The 16,555-nt window shown below is 47.9% G+C and overlaps 1 protein-coding gene across 6 annotated transcripts in view; it reads right to left on the bottom strand.

Moving 5' to 3' along the window:
* Positions 1 to 1,083: 1,083 nt before the first annotated feature.
* Positions 1,084 to 16,555, bottom strand: part of Wdr20 (WD repeat domain 20) — a 65,425-nt gene continuing 49,953 nt past the window's right edge. For 2 of the 6 annotated variants that reach the window (XM_029540613.1, XM_029540615.1), the window contains 3 exons: positions 10,636 to 11,895; positions 7,977 to 8,041; positions 1,882 to 1,942 (listed from right to left, as the gene is read on the bottom strand). In XM_029540613.1, coding sequence (XP_029396473.1) covers positions 7,979 to 8,041; positions 10,636 to 11,895 — 1,323 coding nt within the window. In that variant the 3' untranslated portion in view covers positions 1,882 to 1,942; positions 7,977 to 7,978. Of the gene's footprint in view, positions 1,943 to 7,976; positions 8,042 to 10,635; positions 11,896 to 16,555 lie in introns of all 6 variants that reach the window. The other 4 variants (XM_021202223.2, XM_021202228.2, XM_029540614.1 and 1 more) reach the window with 3 other exon arrangements.

The following is a 16,555-nucleotide window of genomic DNA, read 5'->3' as shown; positions in this document are numbered from 1 at the left end:
GAGGCATAGTGGTATATGCCTGAGAGCCATGCACTGAGGCATAGTGGTATATGCCTGAGAGCCATGCACTGAGCCATAGTGGTATATGCCTGAGATCCATGCACTGAGGCATAGTGGTATATGCCTGAGAGCCATGCACTGAGGCATAGTGGTATATGCCTGAGAGCCATGCACTGAGACTTGGAAGGCTGAGGGGGCGTGACTGCTCCATTCTGAAGTAATCTAAGCTACACTGTGAGTTCCAAGCTAGCCAAGGCCTGTCAAAACAAAATACAACAGAACAAACAGGAAAGAAGAAAGTGAGTCTCAGCGTCCTATGTTGCACCTTTCCGAGGCTGAGGCAGGACTAGGGGCCTTGCAGGCTCAGCAGAACGAAGCAGCTTCCCTTGCATGGGAGCCAGGAACCTATGGTGAATGAAGACAAACTGTGCAGTAGCATCCTACGTGGCAGCCAGAGCTGCTAAAAATGCAGCCATCCTAGCAAGAGCCCCACACTCCTCCATAGCCCCAGTCTAATGGGCTCCTTTGGAGAAAGAATCTTGTGGCTTACGCTCACCCACATAAAGCCTTCACAGGCCCAGCTGTGTAGGATTCTTTACCAGCTGCAGAAGGCCCTCCCGCTTGGAAACCCGGCGTTGTCCCTATCACTTGCAGCAGCTCCAGGTGAGCAAGGAACTCAACCAGAGCAGGCAGACACACGCCAGCTGATGCCAACCCTCCGGAAGCCCCACGTGACTGATGTCTGCACTAACTCAGTTCAGTGCTGCGGCAGAGGCTGTGAAAACGCACAGTATGTTGTTTCAGCTTTCAAGGACAGCAGGGGGACTCTAAGCCATGAGGAAAAGGGACTCTAAGCCATGAGGAAAAGGCCATGTGCCTACACCAAAGTCCCCATGCCAGGGGCAGCCCCACAGAGTGCACTTGGCCCAGAGCCAAGAATTCTCCAACAGGACGTGTTTTTAACGGACAGGAGGATCAAGGAATGTGATACACAAAGAATGAAACACTTCAATACCAACCAAGGAATGAGGCCAAAACAAAAAGAACTATACAATTTAAGTTTAAAAAAGGATAAACAAATAGTATATTCAAGATAATTTTAATATTAATGTTTTTGTGAATTAGAAATATCACTCTTAAATGATGAAAATTACTAGTGGGAGTGACTATTTTCCCCCATTTCAGAATTACATTATTTACACATATAATACAGACTTGATTGCATCGGAAACAACAGTACTAAAATAAATGTTAACAGATAAAAAGGGCATCTCCTCTCCATATTGTGAGGCTGGTAGCCTGTTACCCCCATAGTCAAAGTCGTTTTATATTAGCATTAAACTATTTTAAGTGCAAACAAGGTTTTAAGTCTATGATTGCAGCATCTGTCTGTCTGGAGCACGTGTTTAAGTCGGAGGTGACAGCTGTCTCCATGAATGCATCCCAGGCTGTCTAATGACCACCTAAAGTATAAAACACATCAGTGCAAACCCAGAGCCAAGTGCTATTCAGAACAGCTCGATTTAAGGTTTCTGTTCAAGAAACATTTTACTTTACACTATGTATATATGTATGTATATGTGTATATATATATATATGTAACTAAATCCATATATATGTAACTAAATCCATATATATATATGGATTTAGTTGCATTGAATTTTAGAGTAAAAAGCAAGAAAACTCCATTTCTCAGTTTTTACTGCAGCCCCAACAGACTGACTTAAAAATGGAAACAACTCTTTGGGTTTAGCAGCTCCACACAGCCCTGCAGGCCGCTGCTGCCTGCCGCCTGCCTGTGGCTCCAGCGCAGCTCATGGCTCCGTTGTCGTCTGTCACTCCCTCGGTCCACGCGTGTCCGGGGAGCCTGGGAGCAGCAGTGCACCTGCTACACTACAGTCCCACCTGGAGAAGTGGCCTGGTTTGGGGATGACAACAAGCCCTGTGAACAAAGCAGTTTCCATTATTCCAGCAAGACACAGGGCAGCGCAGAAAGCCCCGGAGCTCACCCTTGCCAGCCAGCATCCTTTCCAAGGGCTGGGAGCCGGGCTTTAACACACTCCCTGTTCGCCTAGCTAATTCTCAGAGCATTGTACTGTGCCTGGATCGAGATTTTGCCTCAACAGCAGCTAGAAGGAAGATGGAGATGTTTACTGGAGACTTATCAGAGCCTTTGGGAGAGGGTGTGGCTCAGACAATGTAACTGAGGACAGGGTCAGAGCAGGCCCTCAGAGCCAGGTTGTCCTCCAAGGGCACTTTTAGAAAGGCATCTCCTCCTGGGGTGCACCTGCTTTCGTGTGCAGCACCCCAAGATTTAGTTTGGCCAGTAGATAGGCGCTGCAGATGCAGAAAAGGAGACCAGGCCCTGGTGATGACTCGTGCAGCTAGGATGGATAACGGGAGGAGCAGGTACCCACGCTGGCTAGCACAGCGCCTAAGCACCCTCAAAGCCAAGGGCACTCACTCACTTCTGGACTGTGTGCACATCAGTCACATCAGAGCCTGCTGCTCAGTTCTTAGGAATGTGAAGGTTACAGCAGCAGAGCATTACAACTACAAACTGGGTTCCATGGAATGAATCCAACAACTTTTAGCTGTCCCAAAGAATTATTTACTTGTTGAGTATTATTTACAAGTGACAACATTTAATGCTAAGTAAACCCTGCTACATTTTCATAGACTGTTAGCGCAGAAATGAGGGTTGACAGTTGTGAATGGGTCATCAGCTTTACCCCAAGCTGTGCTGGGAGGGCGTTAGGAAGAGCTGGCCCACTGCAAGCCATTTGGCCTGTACTTTTTACCTCAGGCTGGAATCTATTTATTGGTCTAGACAAAACCAAGAGGCAAGAAGAGATGGAATGCAGCAGGGGCCTCTGCTCTGCATCTGTAGGAGCTCTTATCCTCAGACCCTGTCCAGATAATGCATGGGAGCACCACGCCCCTCACAGCCCTGCAAACCCACCACCAGTGAGGGAGGGCTGGCACACACAGAGCAGGATCCAGCAGCTCTGGCCCACCCAGCACCAGGTTGAGGACAGCACACATGCAGTAGCCACTTGAGTATGTAACCAAACTTCTGTGCCCAGGCAGCACTGCAAACACAGATGGCCTGCCCTGTGGGTATTGCCTCTGACCATAGTCAGACAATGGAAGAGTGCTACCAGCCAAATGGGACATGTACATCTTTAAATGTTAATGACTTAAAATCCAGGTGAAATAAATTTTAACTGAAACATCCTAACTTATTATAGTATATAATCAAAATAAAAATGGATTTTTTAAAAGGCAAGTGTATAAAAGCCTTTGAAGTACACTGCTTGCAGCACAGCACATTTCAACGTGGACAGGCCCCACCACTGGTATTCAGTGGCCAGGTAACCCAGAACTGCCATGGGAATCAACAAGTGTCTGACAACCCCCTGCCTTCCCCTGCTGAATGTGCCACCCTGGTGGTCTCTGCAACCCTGCTCCTTGCAATTCTGAGGATGAGGGTTTCCAGACAGGCAAGTAGGGCTCCAGGCTTCTAGGGCCCAGTGACAGTGGGACGTACTGCGTTCACTTAGTCTGTCTTGTTAAGTCACCTCAGCCAGAGTCAACACATGCTCAAGGCCCTAATTGTCTGCGGTGCCGGTTATGAGCCAAGGAGAACCAGCCCGAATTCTCTACCATTGGTGCTGTCCTGGCCACTAAGCCAAGGTGAACGTAAATCTCCTAAACCAACAGATTACATCTACCTCCCTTCAACTTCTAAATTCCCTCTCATATGGCAGGAATTTGAGTTCTGGTCAATGGGGGTTCACTTGTGCAATTGTTACCCTGGCCATGGAGCCAGGAGTATAGGACCTGGGACTCTCTACCATAGAGAGGAGCAAACTCTTGGTTACTGGGAAGGTGCAACAAGAAACAGACCTGACCTCCAGTTCCTGGCCCTGTGGTAACAAGCTCCTGAGTACACTGGCCTGCTGGGGCCCTGGGCTGGCAGGGCCCACATCAGCCTCCAGCTCTGGCTGTGAGAAAGCTGCCCTTTCCCTATCTGACCTCAGCAACCTTTGGCCATAAACATCTGACAGTAACTAAAGGAAACAGTGCAGGATATGGAAGTTGGGGCTGAGTGCCCCAACTCTCACCCACCTAGTTGTTCAAAGCTATTTATCCCTCGGCTCCAAAAAAACCAAACCTAAACCAAACCAAACCAACCACAGATCAGCCAGGCAGACTGCCCCTGAGAGCTTAGGAAAAGTGACCAGATTCTAGAGTGTCTCAGCTTGGAGGGTCAGCTGGCCCTGAGGCCCTGTACACCAGTAACTGCTCTCAGGTGGAGGCCAGGACCGAAGTAATTAAGCAATTCAAGCCTCTTCAGATGGGGCATAATGAGTACCACCCTAAGTGACAACACCTGCACATGCTCTTGGCCCCTTGCTGGGTTCCCCTTATCTGTTGTGAGCTGACGAATCCATTAATTTATTATATACACTCCAAAATGCCACAGAGAAACTGGACAGAAATCCTCGGTTCTGTGTAAGGTCTGTGGAAGAGGCTGGTGTGCCCAGACTCAATGAGATGGTTTAGGAAGCTGAAAGTGTCTGTGTCCATCCCTGCCTCACAGGCCAATGGCATGGGACTCTGGCTCCTACTGGCTTCCGGGTCTTGTCCCTTGAGCAGCCTTCCTACCACTGACAGGCACTGAGAGCACACAGGGGCTATACAACCTGGTCTCTGATGAGAAAAGGGTTCACAGTTACTCTTTACAGCCGTCTAGGGAAAGACAGAGAGAAGAAAAGGTTCAAGCAGCTGAAGGCTCCTCAGAGGCTGTGCACTTAGAAGGGTCCGAAATCCTCCAAAGCTCACCCTTCCAAGGAGCTGCCCAGAGCCTTCTGGAAAGAGAGGGGCCCCAAGACAGAGGTGCTGCTGCAGACTCACTAGACTAGCTGGAACGGACCACCACTGTCCACAGGAAGCCAGCCCTACACGGAGGGACAAGGATGAACGTCACTTCTTCTCCCACGCACATACTAGAAGGGTTCTGGTTTTTTAAAAAATTCACATGATTTTCTTTAAACAAATTTGAAAATGCTATTAACCTGCCTTTTAGGACTTTAAAGCTATAGTGCTGAGAAAAAGCTGTGCTGCTCCTGTAGTGGGAAATTGGGAGGTCACTTTAAAACAGGTTTGAATATCTCTCCTGCTTTGCAGTACTCACAGCCAACCCAACCTGCATCCACTGAGTCAGGCAGTAAGGAAACCCTGGAATTCTGTGAGGGCTGAGAGGCAGAGCATAGGGCTTGGCAGGCCACCAGCCTGGAGGACAGGCAGCATGGGCCGGCTCACTCTTGCCTTGTCACCCAGGCAGGGACCTGTCCTTAGCGCAGGACAACATGCATGGCTGATGCTCCTGTGCAGTGCAGTCACCTACTGCTCTTGCCGCCCTGGACTCTAGGTGACCACAGCAGCCAGGCCCCAGCACAGAAGCCCAGCAGGGGTGAGGTGGCAAGTTGGCCAAGAGAGGGAAGAGCTCCTACAGAGGCCCACAGTGCCCTTGGCTCACTAGGCAGGCTAGGTGGCCCGCAGAGCCAACTGGTAGACCAGCTACTCAAAGAGTTATCATTAGCATTACATTGGACCCTTTTCACACTCAGAGAATCCCAGTGCCTCACTGAGAGCAGCTCACACAGCAGAATCTGGGCTGCTCAGAGTCTGCATTTCATCTAGAAGCTAACAGACCATCGTCCACACAAGAGCCTTCCATGGTTGTCTTATAAGCATTAACAAGGCTCTTAATTTCACAGCATTTAACAGCTTCTCTTTTTTTGGCTCACTGAGATTCCTTTTTATAAAGCTTAGATGTGAAAATGACTTAAAATTTATCTACATTTACAATGTATTCACACATTTATTCAATATCAATATACAGAGGACAGCCTCCAGTACTTCAGAAGTCAAGTATATGGTAAGTCTTTTGCTGTGACAGGGACAAGGGAACAGCTAAAAGACAAAGCAGTGAAACAGAACATGGTTCTCAGAAATGAATAACAATACTGATATTCAAGCTTCATTAGTTATTGCAACATTAGGAGCTCGGTTTCCTGGTAGTTCACAGCAGGGGGCTCTCCATGAAATTTATTCAAGTTGTGAAGAGACCGGATGAGTATGTAAGAAAGGGATACACGGTTTACCTGGACTTTCTCTGAAAATAATATACCCATACAACTTTACACAGTCACCTAATAACAGTCTTTAAAACCTAAGTACACAGAAGTTAAAATGCAGGATTTTCATACTTTTACCTCAAGAGTCAGGAATTAAACCATGACACAAAGATAATGTAATAATTGCAGCATGAACGAAAACCCCAGCATCATGGGACAGTTGCGCCGTGAAAAGAGCATCCTTACAACTGAACCTGGGAGCTGAGCGTCAGGGTAACAGCTGAACACAGGTACTTTCCACAGCGAGCCGCACTGGCTTTACCAGGGCCACACTGCCGTCTGCTCCCGGGGACAGCCACCAGATAGCACTTTGATGAGCACCTTGTTAACCCAAGCTTGTGTTGTGGTGGTCCAGTCAGCCCAAGGCAAAAAGCATGCTCTGACAAACAGGGCATGGACGTGTGGCGGCCCCCATGCATTCTCAGGACAGACCAGTGCAGCCTTAGAAACCAAACCCAAGCCAGAGGCCATGTCTTCAAGTCAGTATCAGGACTACCCAGAGAAGTGCACGGAGGCTCCATGGGCAAGGGAGGGGATCTCAATAGTGGTCACACATGCCTCAGTGGTGCAACTGGTCCTGAGCCAAGATGAGTAAGGGACCATGGAGCCCTCAGCCTAACTGCCCACAGCAAAGCCTGCACTCCAAGGTCAGCCATGGAAAAGCCACCACTAAGCTCTGACCGGCCAGCCGTGTCTTGTGCCTTGTTACTCCTCACACTTCTTTCTGAGCTTGCTCAACAAAACGTTTCCCTCCAGCAGGAGGTGAGAGGGCCTTGCACACAGGCACACGTGTGCTAAGGCAGGTTCACTCATTTTAGCACAAATTCAGTAATGTTAGAGTTTATTAAAAATTCAGAATGCATCGTCACAGGATGGGAGGAACAGCCATGCCCTGAGTGTTTAAGACAAACACTAGAGTTGACTACTGGCCTGGGCCTTGTCCACCTAATTTAAGAGTGCCTCTGAGACACTGTGGCTGCTCTCCTCTCCACGCTGGCTTCTCTAATGGCACTCACCCTGCATTCTGACCTCAGCGGCTCCCAGAGCACTTCTAAACTCAACCATCAGGACAAACTTAATACTCTGCCCTGTGCAGACTAATCTGGAGGCAGAACCCACTAGCTGCAGGTATCACCCAGTCTCTCTGGAGCATTTGCTTTAAAAAGAAGAAACAAGTTCTAAGCCTCTACAGAGGGCTGGGATGTGGCTCGGAAGTGTAGCCGTGTTTGGCAGGGGTTGAGTCCTTTGGCATAATCCCCGGCACCACATGCCCAGAGAAGTAAAATGGGGGAAGCTGGGGGCTGATTCACTATAGCTACAGGGCAGCTGGTTTCTCAAGTCACCAAAAAGGTTGCCTGTGGTGGGCAAGCAGGACAGACAGGAGATTCCAACTGTCTAGTGGCCCTCACTGAGCCTGCAGGACTCTGGACCACACACATGCAGACCAGAACCCCGCTTTTAAGAGCCTCTTGCCAGAAGCTGTTTTAGTCCAGGACCTAGTTACCAAAGATATTCTTGCTCATGAAAACACTCAGGGAAGTTTTGATGAGGAAGCTCAAAGTTTGTTTAGAAAACTAAAAACATGCTCCCCAAATTTCTCTGGGTGGCTACTGTAGAAGCACAGTGGCCCTAGTCCTCATTCTTTGGAAAGAGGACCCACCATGGCAATCAGTGCAACCCCATGACACCCCACCACCTCTGTCTGCAGGGCACAAGGAGGAAGGAAGCCCCGCCCTCCAGCACCAGCACCCTCTTCTGGAGCTGCCGCACCTTTAGTTCTGGTCTTGGAGAACACCTTGCACTCTGTCCTCCTGCCTGCAGAACTGCTCTGCCGGCTGTCAAAGAAAGGGGGGCAGTAGTCAGTCAGGGGGGCAGAGTGGGCCTGGAGCAGCACCACGCCCTCCATGCAGGGGACAGCCTGGGCCAGATCATGCAGCTAAGATAGCCCTCTAGAGCTGGCCTGGGCTCTTACCAGACCCTGAACCTAGCGGAGAGCCCAGGAGGGTAAGACACACACACAGCAAAGAACCCCAAACAGGGTTTCCAGGTTAATCATTAAGGACAGAACACTTAGCAGCAGAAGTTGAAAGAGACTGTGATTAAACCCCAGATCACAAACTGTGACGTTTATACAGGGATGCAGAAGAGAGAATCCATAGGTCTCCATCCAACATCAGTGGGGCCTTTTCTTTCCCCCTTTAAAGAAAGTAGTTTCCACCCTGTTCTACCTCCCCCACTTCCCACCAGCGAGTGATTTGAGTCACTTTGTCAGCATCCTAGCTACTTCCCCTTGATCCCAGCTCATGGGTCTGCGAATGCTACCAGGACAGGGAATCTGTAAGTGCCCATTATCTGTGCTGGGTCCACAGATACACATGCAAAGGCCCTCTGCCAGCAAAGATACCCTCAAACTGAGAGGTCACCATAAGCCCATAAACATTACTTACCTATGACTGGCCACTCCCTATTTAGGCAACACTCAGTCTTGAATTTGGAAACTGCATACTCAATGACTCCGAAGCATTTGACAGTGAATCTCAGAAATTGCACATGGAGTGTTTCATTTCTAGCCTGCCCACCCAGCAGTTCAATTTGACCTCTGACATCCTGAAAGTCTATATGGCAGCAGTCTTTGCTACCTTGATCAGAACCCTATGAACAAAGGAGTCAATTTCCAGGGTAGATGGGACATGAGCACCCTTGTGAAGAGTTAGTTGCTCATGGAACAACATGAAATGCCTTGGCACACAGGTGAGATACTGCCATCATCTCATAGGTAGAATGTTTCCGTGGCTACCATGTTAAACAGCAGCCACTTCAGAGGAGGAGGAGGAGGAGGAGGAGGAGGAGGAGGAGGAGGGGGGGGGAGAGGATAGGGATGGTGGGGCGGATCCACCATGAACATGTAAGAGCGAGGGAAGGGGCCTGGGACTTGGCCTGGATTTCTGGAAAGGGAAGCCAGTAGCTGACCACTGTCTACCAGAGTCTTGATACCTCAGAGACATAAAAGCCTTGCCAAGTCTTCATTACTGAGCCAAGTTCACTCTAGTGCCAATACAAACGATCATTACTGCTATATTTAACTACAAAGGTATACAACACAGAAAAATAATCCTAAATGTTCTAAATAAATTAGGAAATAAAATAACTATCATTTTGATACAAAATACCTAGCTCAATGAACTATCCTCTGCTGTGAAAACTGGTGTTTGAAAAGAAATTCCTTGAGCAGCTGAGTGGGACCTAAGGAGCTGAAAGCAAACTGCCACAGGGGCAGCTGACCCAGCACTGCTCCTGAGGACACGGCCAAGGGACCGGTGGCACTCAGGGTAGGATCTGAGTCCTACAGCAGTGTTGTCGTCTCCAAGAGTCCTGGACTATCAGCTGCTGTACAAGAACATGGCGGGGTGTGTGTGTGTGTGTCTTTGTGTTTTTCCCCTGGGGGACCTGAACCCACCAAATGCCAAGTCGGGAGGCACGCTGCAGCCTGTACACCTCACAGTGCTCACACAGCAGGACAGAGGAATCTGCCCTTGGCTTCTAGCCAACTTCCTGCCCCTCCCCCTCCACACAACAAAACAGTCAGAACCTCTCTTCTGCTGTTGGGGGGAGAACTAAGTATGTGCATCTAGCATGTGAGTCTTAGCTGCTGTGGCAAGAGGGAGACCTTCTGAAAGCCATGGCTGCTGTCCGTGGTCTCCGACATCTAAGCTGCCGAGCCCCGGAGCACGTGGGGGCTCAGTGCACAATTTCAATCAGAGTTCTACAAACTGCTTCTTTGAAAAAAGATGTTTATTAAACAATTTTAATTGTCATAAAATGACTAAAATGGGTTTTAAAAATTAAGGCTCTTCTCTTTCTGTGGATTGCCAGACAATGTAAAAATAATATCAATCAACCCTGATGAACGCTTTGTTCCTAAGTTAACTTTCATAAATTCCTAAGTTATTTTATAATTTAAGATAAAAAGTTGGACTATAAATGATAATTAATACCCATCTGTACTGACATACACTGACCAGGTATACAACAATCTAGTTGAGTGGTTACGCAAAAAATATCCCAGTTAAAGCATAAATTTTGACTTTAGCAATTTAATGTCATTATTTCTCCACACTGTCATGATTTCCCTAAAACTGAAATAGCCTGATACAGGAACGCTAACTTTGGGACTCTATATACCCAGAGGGATGACTGACTTGGCTGGCAATTAGTCTGATTATATATTTTTTAAATGCTCTAAGGTGAATTATCAAATGATTCAGAATTACATGGCATGCAGTATCCAAAATTATGGCTCTGATGCATTTAGATTTACATTAAGAAGTGTCATTCACATTCATTGTACATCCCACCCATCCCANAAGAAATAAAAATCACTACCTAGTTAAGTTCTAGATCTGGTGCAGCATTAAGGATTAAAACTTACCACTTTACCGGGCCTTGCNCATGTGCAAATAAATCCCTCCTGACAAGCAGTGACTATACAGTCTTCAAGAAAAACCAATACCGTCAGTCTTTCATGAGCTATCTTTTTACAGATCAGTGGCTCTAACAAGGGAACATCTTCCATCCGAGGACACAGGGATGTCCCCAGAGTTTTAGCTGGGTCCGTTTTGGCTTTAGTAACTAGGTTCAGTTTATCACTGCTCTTGCTGGAAATGTGTCCCATACTATGATTTCGTTTATGGTCTTTCTCGTGGTGTCTCTCCTTCCGGTCATGTAGCGACAGAGTTGCAAACTTGCTGACNCCAGAGGCAATGGCCCCGTCCATGACGCTGCTTTTGCTACCAGCATTGGAGACTGCTGAATGTGGAAGGCTATTGGACCGTGGCAATGGAGGGGGCACAGAGTTCCCAGGTGTAGTGACACTGTTCCCATTGCTTCCGGCAGGCGGACTTGTGGCATTCATAACGTTTGTATGTGTCCTTGCTCTTGAGAGGGGCTGGTGAGGGAAAAGGATGTCTTCTGTAAGGTCCCATAAACNCAGCTGTGTATCCTGGCCCACCGAACCAAACCGATACGTAACACTTACAGGGCGGCTGTCTGTAGAGTTCCGTTTGGATAGCCTAGACTGTGTACTGTTCGCTCGATCTCTGCCAAAATGAAGAAGGTCCTGGAAGTCCTCGTCACTGCCACTAAACTCCATAGGGTCACTTTCTTCTACACTAGTAGTATAGGGATCAAATGCTACAACACTGACCCAGGATTTGTGCCCATGGCCTCTAGCTATTACTCNGCAGTCTAGAAAGGACCAGACTGTCACCAAGTCGTCCTCTCCACCTGTCACANTGTACTTGCCATCTGGGCTCCAGCACACACAAAGCAAGCCCCCAAAGTAGCTTTTCATTGTACCGTGCAGCTCCACTGAGTCAAAGTTGAACACACGCAGAAACCCGTCCTGGCTCACACATGCTAAGAACTTGCCATCTGGGGAGAAAGCAAACTCGTTGAGGGCCCCCTCGCCCACCGTCCACTTAAGGAGAGGGTTCCTCGTGGATTTGCTCTTGCAAGTGTGCACGGCAAAGCTTTCTCCCTGCTTCAGGAGCTGATAGTGGGGGGCTGTGGTGCCACAAGTGTGCTCCACATTATATAAGTACATGTTCCCACTTGAATGGGCTACTAGGAAAAGGCTTTCCGAACCAGGAACCCATCTGACACAGGTTACGCGGGACTTGTCTATTAGTCTCTGTGAAGACAAAGAGAACACATTATCACAATGGAGAAGTTAAGGTCTACTGTTCCAGAAAAAAACATGTCTGCTTCTTGGTAAGAAGGTAATGGTCCATCCAGGCACTCCACACTTATCCTTTGTCAAGCAGGCCAGTGAAGTGCAGGTGGCCCATCCCAGAACTGCACTTGGGTGTCAGTCATTTGATAACTACCTGCTGAGAGCCTACTCTGTGCCAGGTATCAGGTCCCGGGCACACGGGGGCAAGACAGCCCTCGGCCCCTGATGGCAGGAACGGCTCAATGTTTTGCTTCAACTATAGCAGCTTCCTCTCGATGAGGACTCAGAGGACAAGTTTCAGTCCTCACAGCTTTCTTTGCCTTTGTCACTGCAGGCCATGGGCTGACTACATTGTCCCTTTTTGTGGCTGCTCAAGGGCAGGGAATCATCGTAGCCTGTGACCAGCAGAACACAGGACTTGAAAGCATACTTCCTGGGTGGGAAGGATGCAGCTCTGGACTCACTGTGGCTTTCCTCAATCCAGACGATGAACTGTGAGTGTCTTACCCACATCTCCTCATTCTCTCTGGAACAGGATGGAGGTTAGATTGGGAGTCTGTTCTACCACTACCATTGTGTTCAGTGCTCACCTCCGGTCCACTGACCTAGCTGCCTCTTTAAGCTGCTTGTATCAGTGTCTTGTCTTTAAAACCAAACTAACGAAAGCCAGACATGAATGCCACTCAAGATATACAGAAGGGGTAGCCTTCTTCTTTGTGCAGACCCTGCTATAGGGCTCACTAGGGCACACACCCTCCACAGGCTGTAGTCTCAAAATCACATCACCAGAAATAACCAGTTCCCAAATCCTGCCACAGAACTGCCGTCGCTGTTAAGCCTACACTTTTTTCTGGGTCAGCCCCGAGGGCTTAAGCACTTCTGTTTTACCTAACTGGCTGGGGTTCACCAACATGAATCTCGGGGCACACTGCTATGGGCTTGAGCTATAGCCATCTGTCCAATTGGTCTGGTGACCATGTTTCAGCAATTTATTTTTACAAAAAGTTATAGAAATGAAATGATGTGTTTTTTTTTTTTTTAAAAAAAATAAAGAACAGAAGCTGGGGAGCCATGAGGATCTGGGTCTCATACACAGTGTTAGAAGCAACAGCAGTAAGAACAATGATAAAGGACAGGACAGAAAAGAAATGCAAGCTCATGCAAAAAGAAAAGACCTTGCAAGAAATAGACTACTAACAAATCACTGGCAGGGATACGTGGGACCCTAAAAGTCTATCCACAGCGTGGAGGCCTGGAGCTCCAAGTTCTTAGACAAAGAGTATCAGCTTACTGGCACGGAACATGACTGGCATCTTAGACCAACCAGTAAGTATTACCTTTGGGGATACTGTCCCCGGTTTTTTGTTTGTTTGTTTGTTGTTCCCTGACTCCCATTTCCTGCTTGGTGACCTGCCTTATGCTAATGTCAGCAGCCTAAACACCTAGCACTACTCTGCAAGATTCCATTAGACCACCATAATTTCTTAGCAAGGGGTCAGGTAATTTTCAAGGCTAGACCATAGCCTTAGGGAAAGAGTAAATTAGGAGGAAGCAGAAATGAAGAGACCTCAGCTCCCCGGAGCCTGAAGGCTCACGCTGAGACTCTGTGTGTCCACTATGTCAGGTTGTCCCAGCACCCCTCACTCTGCGCCCAGGGACATGACTATGGCAGATGGGAATGTTCTAAAGGTATGGATTCCCTGTGCAGGGAGGGCTGGGTCAGGGAGCTCAGGGTTAGAGCCGCACTGCTGGCCTGATCGAGTCCACTTCCCCAAGCACTATTACTCCACTACAGGTGGGAAAGTTGAAGGTCACTAAAGCTTCTAGCAGGATGATTAGGAGTAAATTTTTAACTATAGCCTTAAAGTACAATGGAAAAATTCCACTGTAACTCAAAAGATGTAATCCTGGTAAGAAAGTGCAGCCAAAAGTGTGGCTGCCCAACAGACAGCAGCAACAGTGCCTTTAGTAGGTGCTACTGTAGTAACCAGATGCATTACAGAGCAATTTCACTCACTAACTAAAAGTGTGCACTACGATCACCCTAAACCAATTTGTGCATGTAAGTGACAGAGAAAACTTTGCCACCATGTGCTGCGGTATGCTGTCCTCAGTTACGTTCCGGCCCTGGGAACTGGGCACACCAGTGTGAGCAATGACAGACCAAACCCCAAGAACAGCAGCATGGCAAGAGGCTTTACATTCATGGTATAATGCTCCAAACAACCCCTCAACAGCGAAGGCACTCATAATGCATGTGCATGACTACAGCAGAAAGCCTCTCTTGACCTTGTCCTCTGCACTCAGGACCAACTGCCTCCCTATCGCTGGGATTAGCTCATCTATCAGAGTGCATGACCTCATAACTGCCAGATACAGCACAGCTCTCATCTCTGCTTTCCCATTCAGTGATGCAACCTATAATTTCAGAAATTCTTCTCTGAGATTACAAATCACATGGACAGACAGCTGATGCTAGAAGCCCCTACTGTTCACAGGGGCAGCCTAATTGCTTTCTACAGAGATTGTAACAAATTATGTTCCTACCAGAGCCTACTTTCCCTATCAAAAGGTATAGCCCTTGAAGAAACGGAAGTTCAAAGGTCAGCAAACTTGTCTGAAGTCACATCCATTCACATCCTCACTCAGCACTGACTGTATCCCATGTCAGACATTCATACAGCATCCATTAAAACTGCCATCCCTTTTCACATAGCAGATGTGGGGTGATGATGGAAAGGCTGGGTAGAGGACAGCTAAGAGATGCCTCTTAATCTGGTAGGGGTCAGTGGACAAAACAGGGAGGCTGGCGCAAGATATGCTGACAAGACCTGGGACTATCTGTGACAGATGCAGGAGCTCCAGAGGCTGTTACAATAGCAGTGTGCTTCTGAGAGTGGCTCCACCATGGTTAGCTGCCTTGTGTCCCATGGTAAAATGTGAACTGGTCTCAAGCCCAGCCTGCCGTGGTCACCAGCAAAGGTTCCCTGCAACAGAGTGTTGGCCTAGCTGACACCACAGCCAAGTGGGAAATGCAGTCCCCTTCACCACAGAGTCACCAATTCCAATTGTTCTAGGTTATTATTACTTTGAGTGTAACAAAGAGAACAGAAAATACCCTATGCCCAGCTTTCAAATAAATAAGCAAACACCTGGAATAGTTTATCCTATAAATGTAAGGATGGTGGTTAGGCTCCACGGGGAGCCCCAGGCCAGCTAAGAGGACCTGGCAAGACTGTCTCAAAAACAAAACAAAACAAAACACAATTTTACACAGCCCAGCCTCTACACCAAAAAGGTCATGTTTTTATTTCAGAAAACATCTGCTGAAAAAATGATAGATTCCTGTTAGAAGCTAGCATTCGGCAGCGGAATCTCGTCGTTGGTTCTGAGCGCTCACGGGAGCAAACCCTCATCTAGATAAGCATTTGGAAAGCTACCCCAGCAAAGCCCTATTCCATTATGTAATTAGTACTGTACAGAGGTAGGTGGGGAGACAGAAGCAAAAGGGCCCAGGCTCTCACACAGCAGCTGAGAAACCGAAAAAGGCTGGAGCACCTGGAGTAATTATCACGTGGGACACAGGGCTTCGAGGTCCCAGGATGGAGCCATGCTCTGGCCCCGAAGCCCTACACTGCCCCTTCCTTGTTGCTGGCCTCAAAGGAGATGTACTGTAAATGCAAAACACACACTGGATTCTGCAGTTGTAGGATGGAAAAAGAAATGTCTGTGATTTTATTCCTTGTTTTTTATAATGTACAGTGAAATATTTGAATGTGAGATAAAATACAATATATTCTTAAAATTAATTTCACCTGGTTTTCACCCTTTAAAACTGCGAGTGCAGACCTATAGCTCACTCTGTATCCCTTGACAGCCCACACCACTGCAGACAGGAGCATCAAAGGCTCTGAAAAGGAAAGGGACAGAACAAGGTGGACTGCCTCAGCAGAAGGGACGGAATGGAAGGTCAAGTGGGGATGAACTGGTCAGTAGGCCATGAACAGAGGTGATGTGGCATGCCTACTTACAGTGAGTGTGGGAGTGGGGGAGGGGGTGGTGAGAAGGGTAAAAGTATATAAAGACCCCAAGTTCAGCCTGTAACTACTGAGAATGAGCAGGAAAGTCAAACAAGGCAGCACTGGGAGCAACTCGAACCTGGGACATCCTAGGATCTCCAATGAAGCTTGGTGGAGGGTACACAACAAGGCCATCTGGTCATTTTTCACTATAGTGACCACAGAGCTCCCCATTAAACAGCTGGTTACCAAAGGACTAAAGCCCATCTCCAAAACCACTTTGTGAAAACAAGAAAAACCCAACTCAATTCATGCCCACACAATAGAACCCCTACATTTGTGAGCACAGGTCAGGGCTCAGGCTCTAGGTTCTCCATGGGTCCTGAACGCTTTGCCAGAGCTCACCGTCTTCCTCTTCTTCATCCTCGAGCAAGCTCACTTTGGACTTGCTCAAGTAACTCAAGAAAAAAAAAATCACCCCAAGTAAGAAAAAGGCATCTGCCAACTGCACTAGCAGGAGAGTCCTGGGCTTCATACTCCTTAAAGGGGAACAGGAAAACATCTGCCCACTGCACTAGCAGGAGAGTCCTGGGCTTCAT

The sequence above is a fragment of the Mus pahari genome, chromosome 7 (assembly GCF_900095145.1).
Source record: "Mus pahari chromosome 7, PAHARI_EIJ_v1.1, whole genome shotgun sequence".
Classification (NCBI taxonomy): domain Eukaryota; kingdom Metazoa; phylum Chordata; class Mammalia; order Rodentia; family Muridae; genus Mus; species Mus pahari.
The sequence above is the reverse complement of the archived record's forward strand: the minus strand, read 5'-3'. Positions and strand labels throughout refer to the sequence as shown.